General features: G+C 34.4%; 1 protein-coding gene across 1 annotated transcript in view; it reads left to right on the top strand.

Annotated features, from left to right (window-relative positions):
- The window catches only part of LOC119835849 (adenylate cyclase type 6), a 111160-nt gene that overhangs the window by 45131 nt on the left and 47041 nt on the right, over positions 1–18988 (top strand). Inside the window, exons 5-9 of the mRNA XM_038360886.1 lie at positions 14523–14725; positions 15269–15435; positions 16333–16453; positions 17934–18090; positions 18431–18580. Coding sequence (XP_038216814.1) covers positions 14523–14725; positions 15269–15435; positions 16333–16453; positions 17934–18090; positions 18431–18580 — 798 coding nt within the window. The remainder of the gene's footprint in view (positions 1–14522; positions 14726–15268; positions 15436–16332; positions 16454–17933; positions 18091–18430; positions 18581–18988) is intronic.

Genomic DNA, 18988 nt, shown 5'->3' with positions numbered 1-18988 from the left:
CTCTTATATCGTTCTAGATAGGTCACCTGGTGGTTCAAATGACCCGTAATTTTTTCTATATGGGCCTGTAGTCTAAATGTCCTAACAGACTGTATAAAAAACCGCCTCCTTGGCGCAGTGGTAAACGCGTGAGCGTAATTAATACTGAAGGGTCTGGGTTCAATTCCCGGTGGAGACTCACAAAAAAATGTCTCAGTCTGGCAGGACACAGAATGCTGATCACATGTTCAATGAAACAGATGTATATCATCTGCCTCATATCCCACTAGGAGACAAGGGACTTCATTTTTTTAGAAAGGCGTCACTTTTTTTTACACTAATTTAAAATTAAATTTAATTAAAAAAAAATTTTTTACACTAAAATATATCCATATTTTGACTACATATATCTTAGTAGATTTAGAATATATCAATAAAACATTTGGTAGTCGTATTTTATTGAAAGACAAACATCATGTTCAAATTTCCTAAAAGTGTAATATCTATTTTTAAAATACACATATAAAGATACAAACATAAAGAAAAATACTTGTGGTGAAATAATAAATTTTGAATCGGTTATTATCAACTGGGCAAACTTAAGCAAATTAGATGAAGGTTAAATTTGACGGTTCAAATGATCAATCAAGTTGTAATGCCTTGGCAATTATGTAATTGAAGGTTGTATTATATCTATTTTAAAATATGAAATGATTTTTTTATTTCTATTTGTATTAATTGTCACCACACTACTATATTATTTTATAATAGGTATGAAATATATACATTACGAAACGTGGCACAAATGCAATAAATATAATTGATGTGAAATTTTTAATACTAATAAATCAATATTTAACGTTTTAACAATCGTTTAATGACCTACAAAATTGCTAATAAAAATTGTTGGCATGGTGTCGGGCGTTGAGGGTTTATGATCCATTAAATTACATTACATCAACAACGTTTATTGGCATAATAACATGAGAAAAATATTAATAATATTTCGTTTAAATTGAATTTTGTTGTGTGTTTTTAGCGTTTGATTAGTAAATTGTAGGAATATGAAGATAAAATCGATAAAACGAACTAAATAATTATCACAAATAGGCCTCATAATTAATAAAATTTACAGGTGTGTCATGTACTATATCTATAGGTATATGAATAAACATACACAATAGTCGTTAAAATATATATTTTATTATTTGAAGGTTATACTGTATTATCTTAGAAGGTTTTAATGGTAATAATACTAAACGTCGAAATTGAACTTAAAAAAGCAATTTTTAAAGGCCAATAACGTTTATGTAATAGCGAAGGATAAGTAAAAGATGACGACAGAAATAAAGGAATGGACTAGGAAGGATGTGGAAAGAATGCGAGTCTTCGATTCCCCCACTCACCGAACGAAATAAAGCAAAATGCTATTTCACGCCGGTTTTCTGTGGGGGTGTGGTACTTCCCCGGTGCGAGCTGGCCCAATTCGTGCCGAAGCGTGCTCGGCTACCACATATACAATTTAACATGTAATAGCGCCTCGTAAAAGCTTCCACGTTTATGTCTAAATATACGAAGACATTTTAATATTTTACACCGCCTCGCTTCACTGATTTAATTGATGCTAATATATTTTGAATTATAAATTGGCGCTTATGTTATCTTTAGTTTTATGCGTAGTCAATACTTTCAATTTCACTATAGATTTGACAAAAGCTAAGAATATATTTCCTACTAGTAAACTTACTTTTTCTCTAATGTCCCCCACATGTCCAAAAGTCTTTCTCACGTATATGGCTAGCTCACACAGGGGAAGGTACCGCACTCCGATGCCCGAAATGCCATGAAAAATACGTGTTTAAAAACTTTTTTTCTAATGACATCGTAACCTTTTGCCTCTTATGTATAAATCCCTTTAATTTTATTTGTATATACTCATTCGACATGCGTGACAATAGTAGTAATAATGTTGGTGACTTGGGGCTTCCTATAGTGAAGAAGAAATCTATACAAATATGTGGGAACTTTCTAATGTATTGAATTGCCCTCATAAGTTAGCTTCAATCTTCCACAGGAAATGGGGAAAAATAAGAGAAAGAATTAGGTTGGAAAAGGATTAAGAAATTGACGGCAGAAATAAAGGAGAGAACTAGGAAGGAATAGGATATGAGCCACCGGAATCCCCAAAATATACGTGTGTTATACCCAATAAATACACTAAAGCAGCAACATCAAACGCTTTAAATAAAACTTGCACGAGGCATAATACAAAAAGTTTTCACAATCTAACTGTCTAACATTATATTATTGAAACCGACCTACCCCGTTTCGCACACACGGCTCTCAGCAAATTATGAGAGTTATCCAAGTTTAATGACTCGTTCATACCTCAAACCGATGAGGGCACGTGACATGTTTACCGAACGAAATATAAAAAAATCAGCGAAAGATCGCGCCGAATGTATAAAACGGTATCATTATTTTCGCTCACACCTCCGTGTAAACGCGTTATTTTTAGTCTGCATGTTATGGCCCTATAATGTAGAGTAGTCTGTTGCATGTATTTGACTTACGATCGGACACCGTATCGTTTCTGAATATTAAAGAACAACCTCTTCTCGTAGTAGGGGAGCCCAAGAGGGGATTTTGGGATGTACTCGAGCGCGTCAGATTATTATAAGGGAAGGTACCTTACCTATTAATAAGTACCTCCAGAAAGTATGAGCAGTTGATATTGGTGGGTGCGCCTACAGGAGCCGCAGGAAATAAAAAAATATCGATAATTCTCTAAGGTTACGCTCAAATTGTCAGATTAGCGAAATTTGGATTTTTTGTGTTGTAAATAACCCGTAATATCTTTCTCTGACGCGCTCGAGTCATATTTTTTTTATAATTTACCTTTTATTCGTAGCCACGAAATTACCACATAAATCGTAAGTATAAGTTATATTTTATTTCAGTGATATACCAGAGCATTCAAAATATCAAAATCTTACGTGCTTGAGTATTTCCACAGCCCTGTTTTTCTTTTATAATTAAAAAAAAAAATCAAAAACCTTTTTCCACTGCTGAAATTAAAAACACTATAGGACTTTTTTTCTTGCTATGGCATAATCTGCGAATTCCAATAGGTTTCTGAAACGCTCGAGTAAATACACATTTAGCATCTTGGGCTCCCCTACTATCGGGCAAAGGAACATTAAATGTAGGAATACTGCAATAGATTCATTGACACGCCATTCTTGTCTTAACTTTAGTTTGTAATTAAAAAGCAGTAGTTCCTGAGATTAGTGCGTTCAAACAAACAAACAAACGAACTCCTCAGCTTTATAATATTGGTAAAGATGAGGGGCATTTTTAAGAGTCCGTACTAATGGCTAAACGGGACAGTAGTATTAAGACTCGTTTTTCGTTTATCTGTCTATCTGCATGTCCGTCCGTCTGTCACCAGGTTGTGTCTCATGAACCGTGATACTTGAGCTGTTGAAATGTTTATAGCGCTAGCCTTTTTTGTATACTTATTTGTTTTATTGGGAGCTTGACCCACAAATAAGGTTATTATATATTTAAACTATTTCATACTGTTATTAATGTTAAGTAATACGCAATCATTATTCATAAGTAAGTGTTTAAGACAATTGTAATATTGTTTTATATTTTTATTTGATTCATCAACACCTGTAGTCAAAAATATGATTAGGGTAAATATTCCATGACTGGGTAATCTAACCGCCAAAGGCGACATAATTAAGGGACAAATATTTATTCCAATTATCGGTGTAGGTACATGACGGTGCTTGTAATTAGCTCTCTATATAGATTTTACTTTGGAATTATCTTTGCTATGCTTTGTATTATAATTAGAAATTATTATTATTGAATTATCATATCTGCTTAGTCAATTGTGAGCTTAAAATGTTTATTGTAATCGTATTCCTACAAAATTCTTCCTTTTGCAACTTATTCAATTAGTAAACGAAGATTATTTTAAAATATTCTTGCTTCCAATTAACCATAGACTAGAATCAAAATTACCGCCTCCTCGGTATAGTGGTTAACGCGTGAGCATAGAACCGAGGTGTCTTAGGTGCAAGTCTCAGTGGGCAGTTACAAAGGGCCGTCTCGGTCCGGCTGGACACAGACTGATCACCTACGTGTTCAAAAAGAAAATTGTAATCGAAAACATATGTATATCATCTGCCCTTATACCCCACTAGGGCACATGGTATTTCGCTTTTTTATAAAAAATTACAACCTATTTCTTTAGAACAAGATTATGCTAAATGTCTAGTAAATCGTGTCAAGTGCAACGCCTTACGTTGCACTTGACACGATTTACGAATGCTATGAAATTTAATTAGGAGCAATATTGTGCCACCTTTATAAAAAAGTCTCTCGCTCTCATTGGAGTAAACGCTAAAAATGAAATGACAATTGGCTAGGCAAAAATGAAATGTAAATTTTTGCTATAGTATTGCTAGTTTCAGAGATAAAGCATGAAGCCCTTTTATAAAAATGTCGGCAGTGGGACTAGAGACCCCACACACTTTAAGTTATCGTTCAAATTGCGTCCTCTGACAAACGCCCGGTAAGACCTTTCAAATGTAACATTTCAATGGACAATCAACTGTAAACAAGGCGCAATTAGGTAACAAATACATTGAACAATAATTTATATTTGCACGTTGATTAGTTTTTGTTATTCTATCATTCCTGTGTTATTCCCGATCTATAATACTGCTGTTATTTATCTTTCAATATCGTTTATTTATTGAAATCAGTTTTCCCGCCGTTTTCAATAGTATGTAAGCATTAAATCGAATATTCTAGGCTTATGAATACGAAAGCAGTACAAATATTTTATTCGTGTTCCTCATATCTATACTATACAGTTATCTAACTGCTTCTCGAAAAACGTTTTTTCTATTTAGATTACGCCTTGTTATAATTAATGGCATGGAAAATATGGTGACTTTGGCCAAATATAGAATCTAATATAGCAGTTTTAGGAGCTATTGTTGATAGTGACGTCTCTTCACAGTCCCATTAATCAGAATTGAATAAAAAACACACCTAGGTAGGTAGGTAGGTAGGCAACTAAAAATATCAACTAAAAACAATTCTAAGAACAGCATGGTCGATTTTTGATTAAGATTCAATATAAATATTTAAGTAAATTTTTTAATTAGAGACATATGAAATTTAAGGCACTTACGCGCACTTGGACTTTTATTTTCTTGTCGTTACACTTGAAAGCGATCGCGAGAACAATAAGCTATTGGCAATTTCCAATCTCGGGTATATTTGACGATATTTGATCGTTTCTGATATAAAAGAAAATCTTTCGATATTTCATTGAACAGAACATGTTATAGGTAGGTTAGGGTTAGTCTACGTATCCTCGAACTGTTTCAAATCGTTTAAAAAACATCTGATGTCTATAGATTTTCGTGGATTGTACACTTCACTTTGGTATTTTTATCCTGTTTCTTTGTAACTCAGTGAAGTTGCAGCTTTTAAATCGGTCCAGTGGTTTTTGCGTGAAAACGTTACAAACATACCAAGATACAAAAGTTTCCTGTTTATAATATTAGTGTAGATTAATAGATTTACTCGATGGTTTATTTACCTCTTTACTTTTATTACAATAATATTACTGTCATTTTTAAAAATTTTACTTTTTCAACTAAATATTCATACAAGAAGCAATATAATAAGCAAAAATATAAATCAGTTGCTCCGGTTGAAGTTCCCGAATCGGACGTCTTGAACACGTACTAAGCTTGCATATTCATACGTTAGACGATATTTGTAATACTAGCTGCGCCCCGCGTTTCACCCGCGTATATCGGGATAAAAAGTTGCCTATATGTTATTCCAGTTGTCCAGCTATCTACGTGCCAAATTTCATTGCAATCGCTTCGGTAGATTTTGCGTGAAAGAGTAACAAACACACACACATCCTTACAAACTTTCACATTTATAATATTAGTAGGAGTAGGATAATAGGACGTGAGAAATGTATGATATTAAAACGAATGAACTATGTGGCTAGCTGGTAGAGTAAAGGGTGGTCATCCTAAACAGATGCAGAAAATACGGGAATTTTCTCAGGGGAATATTACATTATCATTTATCCTGGATCATAGATCATCTGTCAGTCATTTATATTAGATAATGTAATATAAATATATAACTCATTTTTACAGTTAATTAAATTTTCAATTAAAATGGATCAAACATCACTTATAGAATCACTTATATGATTTAAGATAAATGATGATGTAATATTCCCTAAAATCTTAGTCCGTATTGCTTTAGTACTAAAAAGCAGGACAAGTTCATAGTTATAAGCTTGAATTATGCATCTAAACCTCTTATATTTGATCGGAGATATAATCAAATTCAGTATGATATTTGCTAAAAGGGATCTAGGGGAAGCAGAATGGGTATCGTCTCTGGCATGTCGTATGGGTTCGAGCCTTTTGTGAAATAATGTAAACAGACTTGTATATCGGCGGGAACTCATGTTTCACCATATTTACGTCGTATATATCGTTACGTTACCTGAACAAACACAGCTTACACAATATACTTTGTTATTTGGATCAGATATGGGTGAATGCGACATACTTCACCTTTTTGATAACTGATAAACTTTAATATTATATATAATTTTAATATTTTCGTATTGCATTGTTAGAAATGTTGCATAAATCTTTTATATCGGCTTAAGGTACAATATCAGTCTTGTACATGTAGTTTATTTATATTTAGTAATATGATATATATGTCAGCTCAGGCTGGAGTATAGGGCTCAGTGGGCTGGTTATGTGTTCCACATTGGGCGTCTTGGGTAACTTCGAGCATCAAATGACACAAACGGAATTTTACACTTTTATTTAAATTCACAATAATAATTAAAATCTCTAAATTATCAGAAATCACTTCACTCCACTTTAAATAGCAAATTAGAATTCAAACTTATATCGGGACTCGGACAGACACGTCCGCTCGGCACGAGCTCCAATACTTGAATGCCCGCACGCTGCTACGGCCATGTCCAAGCGCAACTCGTGAGTCATGCACTTGCGTTCGTTAATATCTAAGAGGGTACTGCGACATATACAATAAAAAAACTGAATAACTGAACAAATACACTGAAATAATTTATAAAATAATTTGACTGTTCGAGTTCTTTGAAGTTATATCCTACTTATTATTATAAATGGGAAAAATTTTAAAATGTATTGTATTTGTTGCTCTTTCACGCAAAAACTACTGAACCGATTGCAACGGAATTTGGTACGAAGACAGCTGAACAACCTGAATAACATATAGGCAACTTTTTATTTCGCTATTCCTACGGGATACGGACTTACGCGGGTGAAACCGCGGGGCGCAGCTAGTTTGTAATAATTGCGCGAAATTATAAACTAATGAAAACATTTTTTCACTATAATATATTGCGTATTTAATACTAGCAGTCCGCCTCGGCTTCGTCCGCAGCCAATATTATATAATATAACATATTTAGCCAATTTAGCCAATAGCACACGGGGATCATATACATATCTAATGGTGAAGAAATTTTGGAAATTGATCCAGCAGTTACTGAGACTCAATAACTGAAACTCTTCAGCTTTGTATAGTTATTATAGAATGCAGAATTTCACTAAAACTTCGTTATGCAATTACGCGCTGTACAAATGCTTCCAACGGGTAATTACTTAATTAAAGAGCGATTTATATAATAATCTTCTGTTGAGAGTACCCAGTAACCGCGTCGTCCTCAATTTCAAGACGCGAACGCTGCCTTTTCAAATTTGCCGGTTAATCGTGAAATACCCTGTAAGCTGTGAGTTTCTAATTGTTCTGCTTTACCTTTAGTCTAACGAAATGTTACATTTTAATGGTCTAAGAGTTCGTTTATCTGAGGATGCAACTTCATTCAATGGTATATATAAGGGGGGAGGAGGGATGTTTATAGTAGCTTAACCTCTAGTGCGAAGGTTCGTCGCCCTAAGTAAATTAACACACAAAGAACAATCCTCTTGAACAATCTCTCATACACTGGTCTATTACGTAAAGACAATGTTTCATTAGAAAGATTTCACGAGAAGAAAATATTTCGTTAGAAATAATTGTTCATACAAGTTTAAAATTAATTTTATTTACATAAATATTAAATTTTGTTACAGAAGCAAAAAAAAATTATTTCTGCTCGCCCCTACTTAGCCAGCGTTGACTGTTTTTAGATAGTTTTTAAAGTTTTATTCAGCTATACCAAACCAAGCTACATTCATTAAAATCTTTTCGGTCGTTCTTAAGCGATTAGTGGTGTAGCTAACACGACTTTTTATACACAGATATCTGTAGAATATATCTTATATACGACATTTATGGTATTTGTATTTTTTTATAAATCTTTCTTATATAGTAAACAGATCATTTGTTTTACAGATAATACGGTTTAAATACTATGCTTATATATAATCAAATTCGCTTACATCTCCATGAAGGTATCGTTTTACAAAGAAAATTAACTTTCCGGAAAATATAAATATTACGTTTACAGTTCTGTATTCCGTTTTTTTCAGGAATCAAAGCGTTAAAATATATTTTCGTATTTAATAATTGGAACCAATCAAACAACCTTTTGCAGTAACGAGTTTCGTAACTGCATGTTATATTCATGTGCACAACAACTCTCAGTCACTCAGTCCGTATTATAAATGTAATAGTTTGTTAGTTTGTCTTTTTTTCACGACGCAACGGAGCGATTTTATATGATTTTTGTGTCTGGTGATAATTAGGAGGCTAGAGATTGATTTATAATACGCTACTTTTACCGGAGTGAAATATATCATGAGTCGATTAGATAAAGGCATTCATCGTTTTAGTTGTATCAATGGAGATTTAAATTGTATTAGAGAAACTGCGATATCTACGCGTTAAGGCTAATAAACTTATCAGTATAATAATATATTATTAAAAAAAACTAAAAAACACGCTTTTATCATATTTTGCAAATTGAAAAATGGAATAATTTTATCAAATTAGTGTATTGTCATCGGTCCTCAATAAATCTACAAGGTTTGAACGAAATCTGACCGTTTAAAGTGGGTCAAAATCGCGCCCAAAGAAGTCGATTACAAACAAACATACAGGTGAAGCTAATAAAAAGCGTGTAAAAAAGAAACGAATCGTTTTAGGAACATCGCCTTAAAATCAAAAAATATATAGGGCCTACGTCATATAAAAAGTTGTTAATACAGCGGCAAACAGAGAGATTGCATAAAAATGAATCCGCGATTCGAGTGAATATTAAACGAGCTAGAATTTACAGCTGACGTCAAAATATCCTCCTTCCCTCGTTTACGCTTACATTTACCGATCTTTTTGAATTCGCCGCCACCAAATTGACTTTCCGAAAAATTGTAAATTAATTTTCTTTGAATAAATTTCCGGCTGTTTCACCTTTTTCAAGGGAAAATCTCATCACACGCTCTCGAGGGTAATTGTAGTATTCTAATATTTGCCTCTCGAGACGACATTACGCTTCGTCGTACGGATTCAATCAAGTGGAAATTCAATAAACATAACCAATTATTAGAACTTTTAGCTTTATATATTACTTCCTATAATGGAAACCCGATAAGGATTAGAAAATAATGTGATTAAGCATCAATTTATATCATAAACGAGTAAATATGATAGGTATTTATATTCCGTGGTACTTTCAGTGTATAATGTTGCCTAGCTTGCCGCCTGCGGATCCGTCCGTAATCAAAGAAAATCCCCACGGCAATGTGACTTTTCACCGCAGTAAAATGTCGCCTTTATCGCGCTCTAACCTCCTATATGCAGACACAATCATATTAATATGATAAATTCTCTCCGTTGCGACGTGAAGAAAAGACACGTAAACATACTTCCACACTATAATATTAATAAGGATAAATAATAATAACACAAATACCATTACGATTACAAAAAAATATGAGATTGTACGTATAACATTGGAACAATTGGTGAGATGTTATAATTGTATGATAATTATTATAGTTATAGTGCTCACTCTTCCCAGTCGACTCTTTTATGCCCATCGTCAATTTTTTCCTTAAAGCGGCCAACGAATTTGTGATTAGCTTTAAAAATATTGATGGACGTTCGTGATCGCTTACCATCAGGCGAACTACCAGCTCAGTTGTCCGCTCTAAAATACAGAAGAAAACAAACTATAAACACAAATATGACAAAAACCTTATCTTGGATTTATAGATCATGACCCCAATAATGCGAGTCACTCAAAAGATAATTGTTACAAGGACGGTGACATTGGGCCTAGTCATTGATTCGATGAGAATTTGTAAACTAAGTCCATCGCAAGTCCACAGACAATTCAATTAACTTCTAAGACATTTTACATTCAATATAACGTAAGATGAGCGATTTAATATTGAGTTCAGATATTATTTGAGCTTCTCGCAAAGAGGCAAGCTTCGGTAAAGGCCGACGTCGTTTTGTGGATTTGTTATTCTCAACTTCTCTGCATGTACAAAATTATTACAGTACTTGAGACCTTCACTTAAATATTAACGTTCCCGAGCCTTTGAATGGAGTATTTTAGTATTAATGTGTACGATTAATTGTATAATTATAAGGGGTTATTAAAATAGACGTATTTATTCGCTGGGCTACGATCGTTAAACTGAAATGAAGATTGTAATAGCTACGTTTTTGTGATTTATTTTAACTGTATGGTTTTGATGGGTTTGGGGGGAAAAGGGATGAATGAAGCTCTTATCGCTTTGTTACGAAATATGGCGTCTATTGTCAATATTTTCAAGATGGAAATTTAAAAGCCTTTATTAAATCACTAGCTTTCCACCCGCGGCTTCGCCTGCGTGGAATTCGGTTATATCGCGCGACATGGCAAGAAGTAGCCTATATATAGGTTTTCCCAAGGTCTGGACTATTTGTCAAAATTGGTTGAGTGGTTTAGGTGTGAAAAAATCTTACATGATTTTATGTTTGACAATAAGGAACTTCCATAGAAACTTTCATCCCCTATTTCAACCCCTTCTTCACTTTTTTTCGCAATAAAAAGTATCCTATGTCCTTTCCCAAGTTCAGTTCATCATACCAAATTTCATCAAAATCGGTTCAGTGGTTTAGGCGTGAAAGCGTAACAGATAGACAGACAGACAGACAGAGTAACTTTCGCATTAATAATATTAGTAGGGATAACACGGTAATATTTATCAATTTATTAATCGGTACAGTTCCATGTTTAGTTGTTTTTGTACCATGTTTTGATTTTTTAAAGGAACAATAATAAAAAAAAATATTGAATAAAACATAGAAATATTAAGATCAAGAGGCAGGAACAGAACCTGCCATATCGGAGCAATGATCTGATCACCCATGATCGAATGTTTTATATTCTTTATTATATTTCAAATATTTAAAATTCGAATTTAATCATATTAAAATCTGAAAATGCATTTACGCAACATAAAACTAGATAGGGATTAATGCAATCGTCAATTAAGGAACTGGAAAGTTCAATTGAATTACGAAACGGCCGCCATCTAATTTGAAATGAACACGTTAATCGTTGCCGAAGAAAATACATAAACATCGACGTGAGTTTCATTGACATAAAGCACACGAAAGGGCTGGTCAAAGTATCGATTCCTATCAGGGGTAATAAACTTTTCAATCTTCGCAGATGTTTCGTTCACAGGATGCCTCGTATAACGGTCAGCCGTAGTTAGGGATTATCGTCACTTGAGTTTGCTCGTTGCGAAGTTAAACAGTTGTACACTTTGCTTTGCACGAAATATTTATATACGGAAGTTATCGCATATTCATGGAAGTAGATTTAAATTATTAAGGTAATGTTTATTGACTATCTGGTGGTGTAGTTTACCTGAGCTAAAGAAGCTCTGCTTGGATGTACACAGACGAATGATATTGTTGAATCGATCTTAAAAAAAAAACAAGAAGTGAAAAGGTCTCATTTTATGGTCTATTGTTATATGCCTATAATTTCTACGCCAGTATTGTTTTTTAAAGTGACAGTAATAATGTTAGTTATTTGCACTGCCCCAAAGTAGGTTACACAAAAATTTCTACAACTTATGCTAACTCGAAAGTCAACATTACGCAAGTAAACCCGCAGGACAAAAATAGTATTACAACCTATACACTTTGAATGCTATGGCGTCTTGTTTACGCGTTTCTGCGATGAAGATGGGTAGCCAAGTGTCAAGGTGCATTAGTATGAACCGAGACCCCTGAGGTTCGTGTTATGACATTATAATAATTATTATTGAATAAATTTCTCGCCTGATTCGCTTGGGTTAATGTCACTGTGAGCCTTGAAGCTGTAGCTTAATAAGTTCAAATTCATGTAAATATATATTATCTGGGTAAAAGACATGTAGAGAATTATTTTCATCAAGAAACTAAACGCCTTCAAATTTATCAGAGCTAAGTAGATCAAGATAGTTATTTTCATTGGTCTACATGGAAAGTCTTTCAAATAAAAAAGGGATATCAAATTCTCTTCTACAAACACAACAACAAACAAAAAGTACAAAATTTGATAACCTCCTCTTTTTTTCATCCTCCTTCTCCGCGCTACCAGGTGTTACAAGTGAACAACTGCTTATTTAGAATCAAACGGACGACGTCGAATCCCGGGCGTTTATACTGGTTCCTTAGAAGCGAAACGACGCTAATGTCCAGTAATACAATATCGTGTAAAGGACAATACAGTTAACAACTGTTCCACTATACGGAACAAGCTGCCCGAATGATTGATCGATTCCCTCGCCCATCAATCTTCAATTAATCAATAATTAATTACGCGGTGATCTTACAATTTCTACGCTAATTCAATGTGTTGTTACTTTATTGATAAATGTTTAGCGTAACACCTCGGAATTTGATATTCAACCCGACAAGCTACGTCGGTTTTTAATATTAGGAAGCAGTTATTAATGTTACAAAAGAATCACGTTCTTATTGTGTTTGGTAGGAGATTGATGTCCCATTTTAGTGTTATGTATTGGAGATGTATTAAGATTATAATATAGTGACACTATGACTTAAATTTATTTAAGTACTTAGCAGGACACATAGAGATTTGAGGATAGTAATGAAGGTATGAACTCGGTTGGGGAAAAGTACACGGGCCTAATAAACTTACCAATGCTGATAAATAAAAAAATTAAAAACATTAAAAGTTGGCAGCCGGAATGGTGCAGGTTTCCTGAGTGCCATCTCTTTTTGGCACACGCAGCCACACGTAGCCACAAGTATATATAATGCCTAATTATTAATTACGTCTTGCGTCTGCGTCTTATTGTTGTGTGTGTGTGTGTATGTGTGTGTGTGTGTGCGTGTTCAAATAAAATGGTATCCCAACAATTATGCGACACTGTAACCGCTGCATAAGTATTTTTCTAGCGATTGTGTCACTGATCATTCTTAGAAATTGCATATCAAGATTAACATAATATCATTTACTCCCTTCCACAACCGTGTGGGCCGTGAATCAGTCTACATCAGTGGAGCTCTAAAATATTCGCGTATGGTATGTTATTTGTTTAACATTGTAATATTTTATAATTGAGTATTTACTTCATTCTAAAAATTTGTGATGTTTATCATCTGACTTCTAAAAATGAGGGTGTCAATTCAATTGTATTTTTTGAGTTTGTTATATGAGAATTTTGGACTGGGTGCACCGATTTTGGATAAAGCTAGTGCCGTTCTATTTAAGTTTGCTTTCGTTCTGACAATATGGAGTTGGTTTAGTTTTATGTTGAAAACAATTATTTTGCATAAGTATAAAACTTTCATATCGAAATGAGAAAATGACATGGCATTTTCTATTTATTATTTGATTGAGGATTGCACTATATGTTATTGTGAGAACAGAATAAAGCGTACTTAAATGTTATTGCGTTTCATTTTAAAGTTGAATACTTATTTATATTTTATAAACAATATACATGGCTTTATACCCGCGGCTTCGTTGGTGTATACCTTCGACACTAACGGAATTTTATACAAGCTCAACCACGTTTTTATCTTAAAGGTTAAATTTCCAAAAATCCTTCCTTAGTACAGTAAGCTAAGCGCGGAACTTATAATTGTAGAAACGTATGCTCTGCATTTTATAATATGTTAATTTGATAAAATTATTTTTACGCGAATAAATATAATGATAATTCTTAATATATAAAAATACAGTGTTATGATGTATGTTCCCAATGAACTCTTCACCAACTCAACCGAAATTTGATGAAATTTGGCATTTTATGTGTAATTTGGTCCAAATTAATATATAGGATAGTTTCTATTTCGATTAATTATCCCGATAATTTATAATATTAATATTTTTAATTATTACTCAGCCACAGCAACGCGTGGCCGGGTATGCTATTAACATATAAATCTATTTGATAATACGCCGACGCATAAATGCATAGAGGCACCGATGTTAACCGTCCCCCTTCTTTCAGGTGGAAATGCTGTACCAGCGTTATTTCCTACGAATGAATCAAACGAATATGACAACCCTCCTCGGCCTCTTGCTGGGCGTGGGCGTGGGCCTCGTGGCCGTACAGGTCCGCTCGCTGCTGCACGCCCATAACTACCTGACGAACACGATCTACCTGCCTTTGAACTTATCCAGCTTCGCCCTCGTTGACCCGGATCCATACAGGTGAAAAAAACCTTAAAACGTTATAAAACACGTTAAAAAAATGAGTTTATTATATCGTGTCTACGTAGTAATCTCGGATGTTATCACGTAAAAAATTGCTGTGAAAATAAATTGTGAGTTACTGTGTGTGGAATAATCTTTGATGTGTAGGATGTTGGAGAAAATGCCAATGGTTAGTGAGATTTGTAAAGGTACATAGTATAGGGGATTAATCGAGATTTTGAGCGTGGTATAAGGAATAGGTGTCAATGGATAGTTTTGTGATTTACATGTGATGTATTGTTTTATGATAGTTTGGTGTTTAAAATGTGTTTTTTTTTTGTTTATTCAATTTAATTTGTCAATATGAATATATTGTATAGAGGAACCCCTAATTTTCTGTGGGTATTATCTATAAAACGTTATTAAGGAGAGGTCCTGGAGATGATATCGTTTGAAAATCATTAAACATTTCTATGACATTTGTTTGGGTAATCGGCGACATTTCGTATTCCCATCGTAGCTTCTATTAAATTCAATTATGTAAGGTATATATTGTTGCAGCTATCTTTACGCAATGTCGACTGAACAACCCGATCAATCCGTGACCAGCTCTACCGACTTCACCGAGCCCAGTCCACTGCAAATAATACGTGTTTACTTCGAAAAGGAACGTGTGGCGCATCTGGTTAACGTCGTACTCTTTGGCCTGGCCGCTTTGATTTATACCTGTGAGTGCTGTTTTTTTTTTTTCAAAGAATAGGAAACTATCAGAGCCATCACTATGATAGTTAATTAGTGTCTGCCGATATGGTACCTTTTATACCTAAATTTCCAGGCTGAGAATATTTGTTTAATATGTAATTTTATAAAATACCCTTTTAAATACAAGTTAATTAAAAAATATTGATTATCTTAGATGGAATGCTTAACCGAAATCCGGGTGTACCAAGCTACATCACACACAAATAGCGTCTATGATCTCAAAGTAGCAAAATCCCGCAACAAATTACCCCCGTATTCTGCAGCGCAATATAAAAGATTAACAGACCCCCACAGAGCCAGAGTGCACTCAATATGTTTTAGACGATAACTAATTAAGAAACCATGCGCCTACATTGTACGAGCAGGTAAGCCGGCACCTTTGATGCGCTCCCTTAAGACCGGTTTATTACGGTGGTAGCGACTAGAAGCAATTACATCAATGACGGTGCATGCTACGCGTTTATATCAAGAGCCCTTTGCGATTGTATTATACGCTATGAAATTAGTCGAGCTTCATGATAAATGGTTTTGACTAACCGAATTTCACTCTGACAGTTTTCGTGGAAAGCTCGCGACGCGTGTAGCGCACGTAATCTGTTCAAGCGACTTTGAATAAGGGGTTTTTTGCAGTAGATTTTTGTCTATTGTATTAAAGCGATTGTGGATCCACAAATATTTACTTGTTAAAACAAGTATTGCAAGAGCAAAATCATAGATAGCAACCAATTGATGTACATTTAAAATAATTTTAAAGCATTTCTTTCAAATTTTTTGACTGCTGTACAGTTTGTAACAAGATGGATTAAATGTATTTTAATATAATTATAATACTTACGTATTCATTGCGTAATATCTTGTTGTAGGTCTCCTGGCATGCCTTAGCCGACCGGCAATGAATGAGATCTACCTGCTGACAATATCTTACATCGTCCTCGCTACGTTCCTGCTTACCGAAAGCTCTCTATCTGGTACAGCCGTTCTTAGGTAAGACTTTCTATAAAAATGTCATACTATATATTCATTTGTATGTAAATTTTTGTATGGATTTTCACCTGACTGTGTTTAAACGTTCACATTTATGTTAATATCCATATAGCTACATAAGTATGTTTTGCCCTAATCAAATCAGGGGAACAGTAGAAGCAATTGCAGTGCAACTAACTAGCTAATGAATCAATATTTATGAGTACAATTTTATGTATGTTTGTCTGTCAGTCCGTACAAGGCAAACAATTTGAAGAACTTGACTTTTCTAATAAGACTAAGAGTCAAAAATGTTCAATGAAAAATACAAGCAATGGCTACAAATATTTAGTTACACCAATTTTCCATTCGCCGTCACGAATATAACTGAACAACGTCAAACACTTGTTCTAAATTAGGCTCGAGCGTTTTTAGAAGTCTCTTTGAAGCACACTCCTAGCCACTAAGCGATTTTATTATACATACAGCTGTAATTATAACCCCTAACAAAGGTAACCGAGTTTCCAGTGCGCTAAATTAAAAATTCATACTAAATGTGGTGAATGCGGGTAGTTGTATATTTGGTGTTGAGTTCAATGACGAACGCATAGTTGTAGTTACTAGCAGTTTGCGTCAGTTGATGTTGTGCTGTCGACCTGATAGCACGTTTGTATTTGCATTACGTGGTTACGTGTGATTTCGAGACCTATATACTCGAGCTAAATTGTACGCACCAGCATAAAGAGTGTACCCTCATTGGTATAACCGGCAACTGGTAAAAAAAGGTGTGTGTGCGATTCACACACGATAGAAGTGAAACTCTACGAAGTATGGAACAAAGAGGAGAGACCGATAATATAAAATAGTATATATATTTCTGTCTCATTCTTTGTCCGCTTCATTCTCATTCTCACATTTTTATATTTGTGTCTCTTAGTGTGCACTAGTTTTGCTTTTTCCTTGTGTAAAAAAGATGCTCCGAAGTTCGACATAATATATTCATAAATTTATTGTGAAGATTTCATATAGCTCATACGAGTTGTCAAACTTTTGGGCCCAACACGTTATCAATTTTCACTTCGGCATTAATAATGAATGGTGAATCGAACTGGGAAAGAGAAAATTACGCGTGATTTATACGTGGAAAGTAAATACAACGTACCTGTATAAATAATTGTACGTTGATTGATATTGTTACGTCTAATAGAATTCTTAAATGTGGTGTTTGTTTGTTTAAATACACAAAATAATTGCCATTCACTTAACTCATTTGCCTAATATTAAGTACATAGAATGTATACAATAGAAATCACATTAAGCACCATAGGTATTATGTGTGAAATATTTAGATCTGTTTCTCATCTATAAGTTGGAACATTATAAATTAAAGGCAAAAAAGATGCTCTTTAAAAGCTTATTTACCAAAGAAGCTAGTAAGTAGTCCCAGTAGTACCAGTATCACGTTAGTAGAGATAGCGTTATCATTGCTATTCGTCCCCAGATCAATGAACGTCAGTGTGGGCATGTGCGCGCTATTTACCTACGTGACGTATGCGACCCTTCCTCTGCGATTGCACGAGGCGACCATCGGCGGTCTCACACTGGCAGCTGTCAATATTGGAGCACAGATTATTATGAGCAAGACAACGGACGCCCAGGTATGTGATGATGGATATAATTTGTATTACAGATCTCTTCAGCATCCCTTTACCCTGATTATTTTATTGCATGTTCGGCAATATAGCTGGTCGATCGCCTGTTAGTCAGCTATGGTCTAGTGCCTTTGCAAATGGAATGTTGATTTTTGAAGAAATAAGATAAAAATAATTGATCAGGGTAGTAAGAGAAAGAACTATCTTCAAATATATGGGTCTCCAGCTCCAATCCATGCTCAATTATTAATAATATAGCACACACTTTCTTATTATAGTACAATTCACTTACATACATTCTTGATATGTATATAACATGAAATGAAATGAAATGATAATTCACCAGATCTTCTGCAACCTGGCTACCCTGATCGCATGCAACGTCGCCGGCATCATGACCCACTACCCCCGCGAACTGGCACAGCGCCGCGCTTTCCTGGAGACGCGCGACTGCGTGGAGGCCCGACTGGTCACGCAGCGCGAGAACCAACAACAGGTTTGTTTGCTTGTATTATTTAGTTGATAGTTAATTTAGATATCCAAATTCAATAATATGACCACATGAAACGTAGAGGTTGCGCTCAACATGGTGCGATATCGAGTTTTGCCTTTTTTTTCATAATGCATAACAAAATTGGAATTTTATATTCTGGACTTTTATTATTTATAGACTGTTGTCAATGGGCTATTGTATTATTCACGAAACAATGGAACACGTACATTCTGGTTAATACTGACTTATTTAACAATGTCCAAATCTCTTGTGATCATTGAAGCTATGCTTAAAGTTTTGTCAGCTCTTGTACGGTCGACATAATTTTTAACGTAAAAATAAAATATAGTTTTAAAAAACTAAAAAACACGCTTTTCAAGCACATCAAACTAAAAACTATAAAATAATTTT

This window comes from Zerene cesonia, chromosome Z (genome assembly GCF_012273895.1).
Source record: "Zerene cesonia ecotype Mississippi chromosome Z, Zerene_cesonia_1.1, whole genome shotgun sequence".
Taxonomy (NCBI): Eukaryota; Metazoa; Arthropoda; class Insecta; order Lepidoptera; family Pieridae; genus Zerene; species Zerene cesonia.
The sequence above is the reverse complement of the archived record's forward strand: the minus strand, read 5'-3'. Positions and strand labels throughout refer to the sequence as shown.